At 38.5% G+C, this 17,855-nt stretch overlaps 1 protein-coding gene across 6 annotated transcripts in view; it reads right to left on the reverse strand.

Moving 5' to 3' along the window:
* Positions 1 to 17,855, reverse strand: part of MYO3B (myosin IIIB) — a 207,597-nt gene that overhangs the window by 49,345 nt on the left and 140,397 nt on the right. For 5 of the 6 annotated variants that reach the window (XM_056350236.1, XM_056350234.1, XM_056350235.1 and 2 more), the window contains 4 exons: positions 16,329 to 16,440; positions 15,254 to 15,416; positions 14,457 to 14,537; positions 4,966 to 5,086 (listed from right to left, as the gene is read on the reverse strand). In XM_056350236.1, coding sequence (XP_056206211.1) covers positions 4,966 to 5,086; positions 14,457 to 14,537; positions 15,254 to 15,416; positions 16,329 to 16,440 — 477 coding nt within the window. The remainder of the gene's footprint in view (positions 1 to 4,965; positions 5,087 to 14,456; positions 14,538 to 15,253; positions 15,417 to 16,328; positions 16,441 to 17,855) is intronic. The other variant, XR_008823672.1, reaches the window with a different exon arrangement.

The raw sequence follows: 17,855 nt of genomic DNA on the forward strand, positions 1-17,855 counted from the left end.
AGAGATGTCAGAACTTCCCAAGGTAACCTACACAGGGCTTAACTTAGTTTACCATCAGTGAGCTTTTCTTCACCCAGCTTTCCTGTGCTACAATGCAAGCCCATTATTACTCACCTGATTCTCAAAGAGAACAATTTGTTCCTTTCCTCTTCCCATCAGCCTTTCATGATTGCAGAAATGATAGCACATGCACCCTCAGTTTTCCATTTCCCTTCGATATCTCCCCTTATCATGGTTTATAGAGATAGGTAATCATTCTTGTTGCTGAGGGACTTGCTCGTTTTCTTGAAGTGCAGTGTCTATACTACACTAACTGAGGTCTCAGCAGTGATGAGAAAATGTTATGATGCACATGTGAGGTATGTATCCTCATTGCTACTGCCCAATGTAAACTTCAGAGCAGGGTGCCATTAGTGACTGACATTCATTTAATGGTTCATTAAAGTCCATGTACCTCTGTTTCTAGTTCTAATCCTGTCCTCTTAAACCCCTGTAACCATCACTCACTTAGTACTGACACAAATCTAGTCATCACATTCTGCTTCACCAGTCAAGCCATTAACAAGTAGAAACAGACCCATTTTTGGAACCTGACTTTCAGATGCATACTTCCTGTAGAACAGAGAAACACTGATAAATATTTATTCATAACTTTCCTAAGTTGGCATGCTTGTGTAGTTTTCTTCAGGCTTTATAATTCAATCTTGATTACCTAAGACTCATGTGAATGTCAGAAGTTTTACTAAAATGAATGGTTTCTGAGAACCTATGCTGACCAAAGTGTGAACAGGTTATCAACTAGCCAGAAAGAGAAGCATGTAAGGAGAAAAATCACAATGAATTTGACTCAAGAGTGTGAAGTGCTGTTGATGTCAGGTATCTTCTGACATGTGTCCTTTAACATACAGAGCTCCATAAGGAAACAAAAGAGCAAGGGATAGTCACTGACATGCACAGACATAACTGACCTGTAACAAAGTCACTATGTGGAAAGAATGTTTTCTGCTCTACTACGTAGTATAAGGCCACTGATCATGTAGGTATAGCTACCTTATATTGGGATATTTAGCAGTTGGTGAGCTAGAGGGAAAAAAGAACAATACAGGAAGTATTTTCCAAGGTATCAGGTTAGTACTATTTAACACAATTTTCACTTGGGAGGGAAATGGGTAAGAAGATGGTGGAGCATGCAGGTTACAGATGCTTTGACAAGATTCTAAAGGGATTTAAAGGTATCTGAGGATGAAAGCTCTGTCTGAACAAGAACATGAACAACATAGTGTAGATTAAGGTCCTTAGTCACTGAACTGTAGATTATCCTGCTAAGAACAAGAACCTTTATGAAAAAATACATTCACTAGAGATTTGTCAGTCTAACAAGTTAAAAATCACAGGACATTTTAGAAAATTACTTTTTCCTTCTCCACAGATTATTCCTAATTAGCTCAAGAGATTCCTAATACTAACTTGAAATTGGAGCTATGCCATTGCAAAATGCTGCAATGACAGTTTTGATTTCATGCAATGACCAATTATACAATGGAGGAATGAGGTGAGGCTCATGTCCACAGTGGCCCTGTGAGAGAGGAAACCCTGTCACACTCCTCCGTTCTCTGCTGCCTGTTCTGCTCTCTGCAGAAGGGTAAATCTGCTGTTCAGCAGGGTTGTCAGAAGGGCTCTGAAAGGTTTTCTTTCCTTTATTTGAATTTAGTTTTAATCATGTTTGGCTCCCTAAGGTAACTCTGCCCTTTTTAAGTCTTGAATGAGCTACTTTGGGGAAGGCTTTGACTGTGATTCTGTTCCTTCACACCATGCAGGCCTGCAGGTTCCTCTCGGTGGCTGATGTTGAGAAAGTTTTGCAAGTGTCACATACACAGACTGGGTTCTGGGGGGGAATTCAGACTTAAGTGTCAGTCTCCCAGGTGTACAGTTAATCCCATGACACTTTTTTGGTAGAAGGAGTCACAGGCAATTCCATAGCTCTGCGGTAGAGGGTGAAAAAACATTTTTTCAATGAGACAAAGCCACTTCCCTGTCAATGTTTACATTATCTTCCTATACCTATTTCTACTTCTATCAGAGATATCTGCCAATTCTCAAAGTGTATTTAGTTACTTGTAACCAAAGACACTTTAGTTGTGAAGTCAGCTTCATACATGAAAGATTTTTGCATTTGAACAGTTAAAACTGGTTTTCAAGTCAAGCACATAAATGCAGGAAAAATTTAACTGCAATGTTAAATGAACTGATGTGTGCATTTAATTAGCAACCTACATCATTTATTAGCTTGAATTTGCGTATGTCCTGCATTCACTGACTAAAAAGCATGAACTAGGTGTAGAGATTAAATTTCCTTGAAGGAATTCAAATTTTTAAAAAGTACCCGTTTCTTCCGAACACTTTGAAATTCATTTCTTAGTAAAACTGAATGCTTTATATATATTATAATACTGTAACTTCTTTTTTTAACAGATCTTTGAAAAAGCAGTAGGTTGTCATACATTTAAACGTATAGTTCTATTCCTGTGCATATAACAGAGCAGAACTGTATATGATTTTGCTTTCTGATCCTGAGTACCTTTAAGCTATTTTTTCATTTTCCAAAACTACCAGTTAGAAGAAAAACAAAACAAAAATAAAAGAAATTAAAGGAAATTAAGAGAAAAGAGTATGTAATTATTCTGTACTTTAGTTCCATGGTATGTGAAGCCGCAGTGGGGCTGTCTTCTCTAGGGACAGATTACCGGCTACTGTGTTAAACATTTGCACTATTATTCAGCAGCCTTCCTGTTTCCTACAAGTTTCCTGTCTGACTGAACAGTCATATGCTTAAAACACAACAGCCCAGTAACTGCTACATGTGGAAGTGAAGCTTGATTTATGGGAAGTAAGTTATTGGATTTAGTTCCAAGATTCTGAACATCACCTGTGAAATGCTGAACATTTTCAAGTCTCACTGAAATCACTGGAACCTGAGGCCACTGCTGAGAAATTTATAGGATTAGGCAAATAATCTGCAATATTTGTTGGGGTTAAAACTTCAGAACTGCCAGCAGTAATGGCAGTTTAACAACTCCAGGCAAAAGAATGTATGCATTTATTCACCTCTCTGATTGTGCATAGCAATCAGGACTGGGTACAAGACCTGAATGGCCAATGTATTTTACATGGGCACCTTCCAGCCAGATATCTAAAGGCATTTAGACATTGACTTCAATGTTAAGTTCACAGGTTGAATATCATTAAAGGTCTGTATATTTGTGCTTCATAGAGCTCAAACTCACCTCAACAGTTACTGAACCATAAAATGTTTGTGAATCTCAAGGGATGTACAATCGAGCAAGCTGTACCTAATCCAGAAAAATACATTTGTTTGGAGAGCAACAGCAAAATCCAGAAAGAGCCTAATGCAAAAAGGGAAGAAAATAATTCCTGGCTAACTACACATAAACAAATCCAGGTGAAAGCTCTAGATCACTTAAAAGAAAAAAAAAAAGTCTCTCTAATTGTAAATAATTATAATTTGGGATGCCAAAGAAAACTGATAATAGTTAGTGTATTAGCTCTTGCTTTTAGCTATCAGTGCAGACTGGAAAACAAATGACCATGCAATCATCAATAGTTCTAAAGAAATCACAAGATACACACCCCTTAGGTACTTAAGAGAAGAAGGAGCTGCATGCACATGAAGGAAATAATAAATTAGGAAACCTATTGCCCCAGTGAGCAGTGAGGCAACCAAAAGACAGAGATATGATGGCAAATTGCAGTGGGCTCATTTTTTTCCCTGCAAATAATCATCAAAAACATTTATTTATTTATTTAGTCTTTGTCCAATAGTCTGAACCTTTCTTTTGCCGAAAACAGAATACTACAACAAAGAGATTCTGGAATACTACTTACCTACAAGAATGCAGGCAGTTAATACCTAAAAATATCCTGTAATGATGCACCAGAGCATGTAGCAGACATTATTCAATCTAAATCAACCAAAGTTAGCATGGAGGTTAGCATAACTCAAGGCTATGAGCATAGACAGAGAAAGAAATACCATTTTGGAGAAGTTAATGGTTTGTTTTTAAAAACCCCAAATGTTCTTAATGGAATAACAGCATCTGCTTACAGTCAAGTCAGTCACTACATTCAGAGAATTCTGAAGAAGTGTAACAGAACCCGCATTTATATGCCATATAGGAAGCATATAAACCAACAGAAATAAGGACTGGAAGAAGCACTGAGATGTCCTCATGCCCACGCCACAGCAGGAGAGATCTCATAAATCATAGTCGCTGAAACTTGCTAATCAAAGGGATTAATCCAGCAAATGCGGCCACCTCTCCTAGAACACTGTCTCTGGGAGACAGACTTTGATAACAGCTAAAGACGTAACAGATCTCTCTTGCCTCTCATACCCAATGTTGGGGGAACATTTGTCTGGAGTAACTCCATTGGTAAGGAAGGTTAAAATACCCTTCTCCTCTGCAAAGAGGGCACCACTATTACAGTTTACAGTATTCCTAGGTTTTCTGTCAGTGACTTGTCCATCTGCTTTTTACAGCTCTTTTCCCTATCTCATTGATGGTCTCAATGGAGCTTTACAGACACAGAAGGGTAACTTTCTGCTGTCGAGAATTTAATAACACGCACTGCAGACAATTCTGAAATGCTGAGCACTTGCAATCCTGCCTGCAATCTACGGCATTCTGGGCACTTCCAAGAAGTGCAAGAAACAGGACAGCAACACAGGACAAACAGCACCATAAATAAACCTAACTCTGGTAACTGGGAGAATATTAAAATGACTAAGCTGGTGGGGGCACTGGCTAATCTACAGGTGCTCATCCTCAGAAAATGGCAGATTCCCTAAGAACTGGCTGAATCCTGATGACATGCCTGCTACTTTCAGATCTCACTGTGTGGAAAATCACTTCTGTTAGATAATAGACAGCAAAGGATTCAACTCACCAGTGCTCTTCACAGCCAAAATCAGAAGCTGAGCAGCTGTTCTTAAGCTGGGGATCTGCTATACAGCCAGAGCTTTTTTCCAGTCTTGTGTATTTTTTACGAACAATATATCCCCTGAAAGCTAAAACACATAGTTATGAATCAGAGAAAAATTCTGCAGAGCCTGAAGTGCAGACAGGCACCCAACTACGGCACAGAACTGAATGCCTTCAACTTTTACTGAGTCGGTGGACAGAAAGAACACCTAGCACCTCACAGGGGTGGCTCCAATGTTTGCAGAGTTAACAACAGCTGGAAATTATGCAGGGCCTTACACTGTCAGTTACAGTGTTACAGTGACCACTTGGCACAGCCCAGGCAAGGAAAGCAGGCTTTGAAATGAGAACATGTCTAATTTAAATAGGAATCCCACCTAAAATACATAGTAGAAACATCACTCCCAAAACACCTTCTTCAATCACAACTCCCATGATCTGAGCTACTCAGAATTTTACAGAATCAGAAATTTTACCTGCTTTTATTGTGGGGTAGAGGGGTGAGTAGTGAGGGACAGATACATTCAATTAAAACTAGAAAAATTAATTATGTCTTCTATTTTTCAATTAACCATAACCATAATAAAACACTAAAAATACCTTTCATACAAATAATCAGGAAAAAATATCTACAGAGATAGGAATTTATACCATTCATAAAAAAAAAGCGGAACAAAACAATCCCTAGAAACACTAAATGAAGCAGCAAGCACGCAGTGAAATGAAACAGCAAAGAAAATGGCAATGAATAACATTTTGAAGATACGTATATGTTTTATTTCAATTGACTGTCCCTGGACTTAGGCACCTAAATAACTGAATTACTTCTGCAGTTTTATCTGACATGAATTTGCTTGAATTCTTGATGCCTGTAAGCGGTTAGTAATAAAGCTCCAGCACAAACCATAGATCGCAATACATACTGCACTTAGGACAAAAGACTAAAAAGTGTTGCAATGTACACTTACAACTCACACATTTTTAAATTTTGTTTTGTGTAGGGTTTATTTCAAGCAGCATTTTAAGTAGAAATACCTTCATAAAAAGGGAAAAAGGGCTGAATAATGAAGAAAGTACAGTATCAATGCCATAGTTGAAGGGTACAGCAAGCAATTGCTCCATAAGAAAGCTCAGGGTTGTGAGGGAATAGGGCTGTTTATCAGTGTAGCAGGACTGCAATTTAAATAGTGAGACAATAAGTAAAAACAAATCTGAGCTAAGCTCAGGAAATACCATGATTTTGAGGAAAAAAAAAAATATTCCCTATCCAGGATAAGCTTTTAAGCACACTAAACACGTGCAAAACCAGAGTTGGTCTGGGGACTAATTACTCAAAGGAGGAGGAGAAGAGCCCTCTTGTTGGGGTTGCTAGAGTCCAGGGTTAAATATTACAGTGGGATGTAGGATAGGCACAGAAATGGGGTCTACAGCATGTAGGATCAGGGTCAAAATAACATTGTAGATTACAAAGGGAAATCAGGAGGTTGAATAAATATAAAATATAGAATAAATTTAGAACACAAAAGTTGATGAGAAGATTAACAAATTTTCCCTGTATCTTATGCCTCTGATTTTATGAAAACTCTAGAAGTACATATTACTTACACAAGAGAGAATAAAGACCCTGTAGAATTTACAATCCCTTAATTATTATCAAATTAAGAAATAATTGATTGATTTCCCTTTTATTCCATTTAACTACTCCTAAATTTACTCCTCATTGACGATGTTTTTTGTGTAATAAAAAGATGGTGGAGAAAACAAAATAGAGCTACCTTGATTGCATGTGCTCTTTCCCTTAGGAAGGGGCTGTAACAAATCCCTTCTCTTCTATCTGAATTCCTGTATAGTGTTAAAGGTCTTCTTTTTAGCCACCTACCTCCACAAAAATACGTGGTGTTGCACTTATTTGAGCAATGTAAGACAATTAAAACCATCTGAACAGTTCAAGCTGTGGTATGCAATGCACCACAACAGTTTTTCAGTGCTATGGAAGTTTCCAGAGTAAAGAAGCAGCAAAAATTGCCTTTTAATGAGAGGATACTAAAATAAATAACCATTTCACTTTGCAGAAGGCTTGACAGAAGTTGGGCCTGCTGAGGTGTTGTACCGAATACAGAGCTCAGGTATCGTGAGGCTGAGGAACTTTCTGCCCTTAATAATCAGCTGGAAAAGCCTGCCTGCCTGGCAGCAATGAGGCAAGCATTCACTTGCCCCATGTGATCAGGCTTCCAATCCTCAGCTATCCCCTACTGACCAGACAAGGAGCCTACTTCGATATTGGCAGCAGAGACAGCTGGCCAGCAGCCACCTCTCTGCAGCTGAAACATGATAAGTATCAGTCAGTTGATGGACTACTATAAAGATAAAAAAGCACTGAAACAAAAGAACTAATAAGATAAACTTCAGTTTTATCCTTACTAATTTCTCAACTTCTAGTCATTCTTTGTGCATATGTGTGTGTGTGTGTGTTTGTCTATAAAGTCAATGTGGATACCTACTGTGATTTTATTTTTTAAAATTCTTTTCCCCCCAGACTCTTATTAATGTCAGCATAACCATTTTGGTCTTTCCCTCACTCACTACAAAAAACCTGCTATATCTGATAATAAACATAGGTTTTACCCTGTCATTTGTTCTCATACATATTTTCAAAATCAACTCCTCTTCAACTTCTGCAAGCTAGCTTCTAACATTCTTCCAGAATACCTTGAATCTGGCAGGTAAATCGCTGTATTTTTCCTACTTTCCCTTTGACTTATGGGATAACTGCAGTAGCAGGATAAACAAACTCGTCTCTCCCTCAAAAGCTTCATTGAGCATTACTAGGACTGCATCTTTTCAACATTTATTAACTGGATCTATAATGTTTCAAAAGAAATGCATATGCAGATAATTCTACTGGGGGAGTCTGAGAGGCTGGGAAGCTGCTCCATCACAGCAATTTGCATTACTGACTGGTGCTGGTTTTGACACTAAGCACTTGGCTCAAAGAGTGTGAAATTAGCAGACTCATGTTGCTACTGCTCCATGAACAATCACTGCATCATTGAAGAAGAATGATTACCAGCTGTCACCTCATTTTCACCTTATCCAGTCTATATTGCAAACTTTCCAGCAACAGTATCTTTAACCCTGATCTTTACATAGCCTAAGATGACAGGATCTGAAAAGTAACATAGGAACTGAACTTAAATTTTAGCACTTGGTTAGTAACTCAGTGTTAAATGTTTTATGTGCCACAATTTAGGACATGAATTTTTACTTCTTATACTGATCAATTCACACACAAAGCAAGTTTTCTGTCAGCTTCAGCACCTAGCTAACCAAGAATATACTTACCTCAGGGAGTTTGAAATTTGGTGTCTGCAGTTAAAAACCTTTATTTTAAGGTCTAAGTACATTAGAGGCATATACATTACACACAATGTTGCACAATTCCAGATAGGAAAAGTCCAGGCATTTTCCCCCTGATTCCCATAGGAAATATATAGTTACAGAGCAAATTGTGAAGCACAATGTAGAAAGATCAAAGCTAAACAATCACAGGTCTATACAAGAAGTATAAAGAAAGAAGATGAAGTAGTATTTTGAACAGCAGAAGGATTCATTCTCAGTCATAAAAAAAATCATGTTAAGCAGACATTTTCTATACAGACTCATTTTTAATCTATAGTACCACCTAAAATAGCATGTAACAGCAACTTGGAAATGAAAGGTCATGTCTGCTGAAGAGAAGATATCATGGTAGTTTGTAACCAGAAGTTGATTTGCTATGAACAGCATATCACTTTCTTAATTTGCCTAGTTAAAAGAGCATTCAGCAGCTTAACTAACAACATCCGAGAGGATTTGGAGCCCATGAACCTGATTCTTCACTCCATGCCAAATTAATTCTAATGAACAGTAAAAGGGATGGAGAGTCACATCCATCCTTTGCTGGGTCCCATGAATACCTCCCCTCTTTCACCTCTCACTCTTGATGGATATTGGGTGATGCCTATTTAATAGCAGGAAGAACCCAACTCTTAAATTCTCTGGCAGAAGCATTACAAGAAAGCAAGTCATGAGTTCTCACATACAAGCAGTAATTATCAGTTACAAGCAGTGACTAACAGGAGGACTCAACAAGGCTGCCATCAGGACTGGAGTCATTGATGCACATCACCACTTGGACACAAGGGTTTCATTATCATGCACCAAGTCTCTGATCTTGAGACTTGGTCAAAGACAAAAAAGTGAAGATCACTGAAACTCTTTGTCAATATCAGCAAGGGAAAGGAACAGGTTTTCCAATGTACTCTTGGACAATGTATATCGTTATCCCTGATTTTAGCAAGGGCATGAAATCTAGTAAGAATGGTCTTCTTTTCATCTCCTGAAAGACAGGAGGGAAAACCAAAAGGAAATGCAGACGTATGCACATTACAGAGCTTAACCCAGAGAGGGGGACAGAATATAGGACCTCATACTTCAAAACCATAAGGCCTTCTCACTTCTCCTAATATGTTCCCTGCACATGAGCAGCAGGCTTTTAATGGTTACTAGAGATAGATACCGAAAATGAAGGATTACTAGATGCCCTAAGCCAGTACAGAACACAAAGAGATGGAAGAGTAAAGTTGGCCAAAGCTGTGCAGCCTGTACAAACCAGTCCAGTTTGCCCTGGATGTAAAATCAAGGAAATACAATAAGTCAGTTCAGTTGCCAAGAGAAACATATACAATGTTTTTTACAGTGACAATGTAGTTAAAAGGAAGAAATTTAATTATATCAAAAAGTAAAACTGGATCTGCTACTTAGTAGTTGTTATTTTCGGGGAGGGGGAGGAAATCTGTATTTTATAGATATATTATAAAATGCTTAGAAGCTTTTGGAAAATTTTACTCATGCAATTCTTAGATCTATACAACAGTATTAGGCAGATACAGGTACACACACATGTACATAGTGATATAAATAGATGGATAAATATAGGGTTTTCAAGAAACATTTCCTTCTCTTCTATTGAAGCCAACATTAAACCTTTGCTGTTGAAAATCCTAAAGGTAACGTTTTTATTAAAAGCTTACATTTATTGTAAATGTAAAATAGTAAATTACAGCTGTTCTCTGGCCCTCTTTTTTTTTATTATAATGGAGTAAATTTTGCCAGAAGCACGTGTTAGAGATATGTAAATAGTGAGCAACATTGCATGGGCAGAAGTTAAATGAAGAGAGCAATTTACGAAAGGACACTTCATCTGGTTTCCTTCTGAACATCCATTACTTTTTTTTTTTTTTAAAAAAAAGAGCCCCATTCTTGAGTTCTTGATAAAACCTTTTCCAATACAATGTGACATATGGTGAGTGTGCGAGCACGTGTTGGAGGAGGAGATGGTGGCTCAATGGATTAGTCATTTGCCTTTCACCTCTGGAAGCATAGTTAAACTCAGTCCTGACCAGAGCTGCACAGCATATTCCAGATGGCTAAAGTGGGCCTAATTAAAATGAATTCAGTGATGTCACCTCAGATCTAAGTGAATCGCATGCACCACTCATTTGGCATTTTGGCAATGTCAGTTCACAAATGAAATAACCAGATTAAAATCCTCCCCTAAGTTTTTCGGGACAACAGTCACACTGCATGGAAATACATGCTATCATAACTAGAAAACATACTTTTATAATTGTATTATCAGTTGTATTAAATTCTAATTAACGCATTTTTCTAGCACAAAGAAACATTAAATGGGACTTGCATGTGAGGTAAATCAGTGCAGCAACATTTCAGTCAGATGATTCAGTGGATATACATTGATTTAAACCAGCTGTGAATCTGGCAACATAATTTAAAAAAATCCTTTATTTTAACAAAATATTTTTCCTTTTATGTACACGTAAATCAAAATAATACAAATCCCAACTACAAATAAATACTCAGAAGTGCAAAGTATTGTTAACTCAAACACTTTACACAAAATCATTCTTTACAATTTGTCTCCAAGTTAAAAATTAACATTTTCTAACCTTCACAGGTTGGAAATGTATGACTTGACTAGAAGAAGCCATAAAGACCTTGTGCATCCTTTGTACCATTTTAGCCATGAGACTAATAACATCTGTGTATTCTGAGAACCTGTGATGTAGCTATGCTGAAGTAGGGTAGCTTTTTCTTCCCCACCTAATTTAAATTCACAAATATTTTGTTTTCTAGCAAGGGTGTTTTCCTCCATCTGAAATAATGACTTTTTTTCATGTAATATAATACACTAAGGAATTGTATCCTCATGTATATTGTGAGGGTTGTTTTTTTTCTAAGTTTGTTTTTTCTTCCAAGATTTCTTCAATGGGTAGTGAACTGCTGGGCCCACAGAGATCTCCAGACCACCAGCTCATGTATTTGAAAGGCATCTGTTTATTTTTAAAATGCAAATGCAGCCTACCTCAAAGACTGACTTGCAAGAAATGAACAATCTGAACAAGTCAAGAGGTTTCCAATCAGGAGCTGTGTTCCTCCTTTATATCAGGCTATGATCACTCGCTGTCAAAACCACTTAAACAATATCCTGGAATCTGAATGAAGTCCCCCCACAATTAAAATGAGCAGGATAATCCTGCAAGAATTATTCAGGCAAATCATTTTTCACACAGTTTAAAGTAATGATAAGGTCATTTACAAAAGAAATCAGCGCCTTTGAAATGCTGACTTGTAGACAGAGGACTGCCTGGAGGAGGGCCATAGATAACAGTGAAGACTGGCCTCCTAACACTACCCTTGCAGTCTTTGGAACTGATTCTGATGAAGAGAAGGCCCAATAAGGTTAATACCCCTACTTTGATCTCTGTCAAAGCGTACCAGCAAGAATTAATTTACATTTCAGATGAAAAAGGTTGACAGCATGAAAAGGCATCTTGTTTCTGGTATGTGAATGTGCTGTAATAGATCGGGAATTCTGAAAGGAAGTTCTGAGGAAGCTAAAGGGATAAGCCGAGCGGCTGCTTTTATTGGGAAAGAGATGAAAGGAAAACAAATTTCAATATGCGCTGTTCTGTAGAAACATGTAAGCCAAATGCTTCCTAAATTTCAAGGCCTGCGTGTGCTGGAGCAGGGGGTGGGGGTGGGTGGGGGTGGGGTGGGAGGTGGGGTGGGGGTGGGTGGGGGGTGGGGTGGGGGCGGGGGGTGTGGGGTGGGGTGGGGAGGGAAAGAAGAGGGAAGTACATATATTTTAATTATATGGTTTTGCTAATGTCTGGATGACAAATGCAAACAATCTATCTCACTGCCTGAAATGGCTCATTAAAAGAAAAAATACAAAGGTGATCATACTCCATTTTACTGAAAAGCTGCCTTGAACTACACACTCTCATTATGAGATGTGCAGGGAAGAGGGAGAGATTTGGAGTTGCTTTTGTCTCCGTGTCACTAGGTACTTGGACAGTGTAATGTAAACAACAGAAAGACTGTCAGTGTATTTTAAAACCTGGAAAATGGCCACCATTAGCAAGCACGAGTTTTGATTTGAAACACTGAATAATTAGCATGTAGAGAAGAGAAAATGTGTACAGGAAGAATTTTGAAATAAGAAGTCCTAGATATAGATTTCCAAAGGCAGACAGAAATGTGTTGAGGATTACTATTATTATTATTATTATTGTTATTATACTACCCCTTTGAATGTGGCACCAAAGATAGGAGGAGCAGACAGCCTAATTAATACAAAGGTACGCTGTGTCACTTAACCCTGTAGTCCTAGTGCTTATTCACCCAGACTGAGCACTGAAACTGTCAAGTGCCAGGTGACAAAGGAAGACAGTGTGCATGTTGGTGGGAAAAGCGCTAACAGCATTAGGTCCAGAGGGCTCAACAGAAGTGTCCAAATTTAAGGGTATGTGTACACTCCCACTGCCTCTACCCTGCAATGTTCAACACAGCATCTAAGAGATGGCAGGAAGGAACACAGCTCTGAATCTCTCCCATGTGTGCAAACAGCAGAACAGATCAGCTGCTTTCTCTAAAGAGCTAGTAATGAGCCTGCATCCCCTACACACCTAAGAAATCTGGCTGGATAAACTCCTAAGGCAGAATGTCCCCTACAATCTCCAGGTGCTACTGCTACACACCAGCTTCCTAGTGAACCTGAGGTAACTCTCATCCTAAGGAGCTAGTAATAGTGGCACAGGGGTGAGTCAACTGTTTCACTTTCCTTTTTACAGCAAAATGTTATTGTAAGCAGGAAATCAAAGTTCAGATATGGCCAAGTGTAAAGGTAGCAAATACTCCAGAAAATAGTTGCAGGGGGTACTTTAAGATCTACTCTCTGTGCTATCGTGAAAACAATAGAAAATGAGAATACAAAGGAAAGGAAGAAGGGCAGAGAGTGCTTATGTAGCCCTTCGGTGTTTGTTGCAATGGAAGGAAAAAATTCTGCTTAACAGTCTTCCATTTAATAGAATATTCTGCATCTACCCCTCGAGCTCATGTATGCATGCAAATCTAGAAATTATTATTTTAACCTAATGATACTTTGTTCCTTTCTGTAACTAGACTGGTATTCTGTTTTCTGCTGAAAGTCACAGTGATGCTTAATTTCAGAGCAGCAAACTTAGACAAAAGAAAAACAAATTAATTTACTCAAAACAGCTTGAGAACAAAGTGAAAGAGTATTTAGAACACATCTTTTTCAGATTGACTTTAGACTATATGATACAGAGTAGAGAGGTGACAAAGCTTAAGGAATTATAGCACAGGAAGCTGGTACTTTGGTTTATCTGTAAACAAATTTGCTACGTTTTTGATCAGCTACAGTCCTTCAGACTCGGGTTGGACAGGGAAGGTGTATTACACTGCATCATATGGAGGTTGCTTCATATTGGCAGCATCTGAAAACACCATTGAGTTCACGGCCCTGGTTCTTAGATTCCTGTGCCATATGGTACCCTGCTCTCTACTAGAGACCTACACAGCCCTATGGGCCTGTTCCTCCAATAATCTCCTTAAAGTATATTCAAATTCATATTGATATGGCTGCATAGGAGTCTGGCAGAGAGTCAAAAGATAGGCCAAAACTGGCAAACCCAGCAAGCAGTCCAAACAAAAACCTGGCAACCTGCCAAGACCAGGGCTTGACACAGGGAAGTGCGTGTCCAGTGCCTCCCACTCACACTTTTAGTCAAATCAGTCTAGTGCTTTGTACCAGCTCTACAAATAGTTGAATCATAGTGACTGTGCTCAGAAGAATCTTGAAGAATTAATTGAACAGCTTTTAATCAGTATGTTTTTCTTCCAGAGACATACTTACAAAAAGCCCAAAGTGCCTGATACCTGTCACTGATGTCTCTTGATACTGAAGAACAGACAATCAGAAGTAATGTTTTTGATAGCTTTTGTTGGACTGCATGTATTTCTGTTGGCTATGAGACATGAAATCACCCACAGCAAAATAGGTGTTGGCAATTGAAATAATGTTTTAATTACCTGCTTGAATATGTATAGCAGCATCAGTTCTTCTGTTCCTTATTTCCTTGTACTTCCTGCGAGCTCCATATCCTCTCCAGGCTAAAAATACAAAACCATGTGCTGGAAATTACATTTATTCAAGGAAGTGCTACAGAGTCTACAGAGTCAGAGATGTGCTGAAACTTTCATCCCTCCTGCCATAATCACTCCAGCCCCCACCCCTAATACATCTTCCCCACCCACCCACATGTTGAACTCTGAGTTCACGACTGCAGTATTCACATCCCCACAACTTCAAACATTGCTTCACTCATCCAAATTTTAATTGTCACCATGTGCTCACTGATGTCCCAACCCAAAAGTCAAAGGTACATGATCATGCCAGCACAAGAACTCCCCCCCACACAGAGCTCCCCAAATTCAATATAAGAAAGCTTGCTAAATTACTGACAATCAGCCTCTCAGGCCCACCCCACAATGTACGTTATTTGGAATTCTGGTATACATTGTGGTGGCGAGGAGCATGCTACTCATTTCATTTATGTGCTGCATGCTAATGTAAACACACCTAACAATATTTTCATTTTGTGCATCACATTCAAAATACTAAAATATTTAAATAAAGACATTACCAAATACTAAGATGACGCCTTAGAAGTAAATCAATAATATTTGCATCAATTAGCTGGAGAGAAAAGCACCTCTGGTTATTTTGATTTCATAATAAACTGTTATGAATGAATAAATAATGTACATGCAACTTAACAACTTGAAATGAAAAATCACTCAGTGAAACAGGGAATGTGAACATTTACCTGACTGTATGGTAACAGCACTATTTTCTCTCTTCTCTTTGACTTTCTTGTACCTCCTTGCTCCAAGCCATCCCTTGATATAGGCTTGCATGATCACCACCCTCCCTATAACTTCTCGCAGGAACAAATTTAACTGCTCTATATGGTAATACTTCAGAAAAACCTGAAATTGAACAAAAAAATTAAAAAATCGGTATTACATGCAGTAGTAACATAACCTCTTGTATTCTGCCTTTTCATTAGTCTTACATCAGCCTATTTTAGGGCACCATTGCCGAGAAAACTGAGTAATCTTGTGAATCAAACATTTGCTCTCAGTGTGCTTGTGGAATTCCACTGACCAATTAAAATCACCCCACTGCAAAATAAACCACATATTTACCCTCTTTGCAAAGTAAATTGGCAAAGTGGATATTTTCAGGTATCAATAAGTTTGAAATATAGCCTTTCTTGACACTGGGAAAATAAATCCTGGGTTGATTTTTTTCTTAGACATAATATTCTCTAACAGCAATCTGCCTCAGGAGGCAAATCCTATGGGTGCTTACATATACTTTATCTGGGTCTTGAGCAGGAAAATTCTCCTTGTTTTTCCTGTGTGCACTGTAAAACAACTCAAGACACTGTATAGCATCCTTTTCAGAGAAGTCATCCACTCCACTTTAAACCATGAACAAAGGTTCTTAACACAGCCAGAAGGATCTCACCTGAAACTCCACAAATGGACAATGTACTAACCAGGCTCACAGGATACGCCAGAGTATGAAGTTTCAGTCAGGTCGTGATTAAGAGCAGGAGGAACTTCAGGAAGGCACTACTACAGCAGGCACTGACAGATGTACTGTCCTTATTGAGGCAGCCACATGCAGAATGCACCTTGGGGAGCTACCCAATACACCCCTCCTCTTGCAGCACTAGCTCAGCTGGCTTTGGAGGGCAGCTCCATAAGCTGGGAGACAAACTGGAGCAAATTCCTTGCTTTTTTTTTGTTTATTCATGCCGTACTTTTCAAACCACTATTACACATGTTTTGCTAAAAGGATACTATCCTTGAGAAAATGTTAGCACCCTCTACCTTGGTTTTCCCAAGAATCCAGTTGTCTAGTTTAGATCTCTCCAAAATGGCAAGACAGTTTTCTCTGCTACCAAGGGGAGTCTCGTGTGCCTTGAATGCAAGGTAATAATACCTGCAAAACCAAATGACAAAGAAAGAATTGACTTGACAATCAATATGTACTTTCACAGCTCTTCTCTAGCTCAGAGCTGCCTCTCCAGAACTAACAGGCCAAATTCTCCCGTACACTCAGTCCTCTTCATAAATCATGGCACAGCTGTCATGAACAGACACTTGAGCATATACATGGCATAGGAAAATAAGTGGTACCACAGCGGTGACAAGAATCTGCTGCATTCTAGAAATCCCCAGCCAGTGTAATCATCCATAAAGGTCTTTCACAAAGCAGTGCAAATCAGGAAACACCCAAGGCTGTTCTAAGTTCTCAGATGAACGAGTGAGCGAGTGACAGGGAAAAGAAAAAGTGCTTGAAATCAGAGTAATAGAAAGCAAGGCAAAAATGAAACCTTTTGCATAACACACTTAAGCATGCCATCTACAGAGCTGTCTAATATACTTTGGTACAGTTACATCTCACTGCAAGTCTGCAAGTTCTTTTGAATAAGCAGGTGCTTCCTGAGGTGTTCAATGGACCCTTACAGATTTCTGAAGTGGGACAGACGTCAAATACTAGCACCAAAGACAGAAAAACCCCAAAAGTTATTCATAACCTGATGCCTGTTTCTTTTGAGAAATGCTAAAAAGGCATTTCAGAATCTTTCAATATTTTAATTACTGGTATTGGTCATTTTGCACAAAGAAATATAAAAGGCCTTGACATTCTTTGGGAAGCATAAATCCACATAAGAAGTCCAAGGCTCTTGAGCTTGCAACAGGATTGCCCCCATCAAGGGAACTCAGGGGAGCTTCCCACTTTCAGTATGCCTAGCAGAAAGACTGAGAATTCTCAATCAGTGAAGGTAAAGGCCAGCACTAGGCGGGTAGGCAGTACAATGATACGGTGATATCAGCTGATTACTGCAGCTGAACGGCTGCCACTGTATGTGAAGAATAAAGATTATTTTACAGTAAAAACAACTCTCATATCAATCTTAACTTACAGACGGCAAGACGCTCAGACTGCAGACTGTGTTTCACACCTCCAGAAGAGGTCATATATATGTGTAATTAAAACAACTGTTGCTGATATCATGTTGGCAAGGATTTTATCAGTGCTGATGGTTAAACAGAACTAGCAGCTATTTTAAAGAAAAAAGAAGTTAATTACTTCTCATATGAATGTAACAATTTTCTTCACTCACAAGGATTTCTGTGGTTATGATTAGGTTTGTAAATCATTAGACATTATGTCTAATTTTTCTGTTTGATTAAGATAATTAATTGGAATGATTATGATAAATTTTAGTGGCCTTTGGAGCAGACCTGTACTAAACAACATTGACTTTTCTTTTGTCCACATTCCCTTGCAAAGAACAACCCCTAACAATTACGTGAAATAACGTTATTGTGCAAATAGTTGATGAAAAA

This window comes from Falco biarmicus, chromosome 8 (assembly GCF_023638135.1).
Source record: "Falco biarmicus isolate bFalBia1 chromosome 8, bFalBia1.pri, whole genome shotgun sequence".
In the NCBI taxonomy this organism is placed as follows: Eukaryota; Metazoa; Chordata; class Aves; order Falconiformes; family Falconidae; genus Falco; species Falco biarmicus.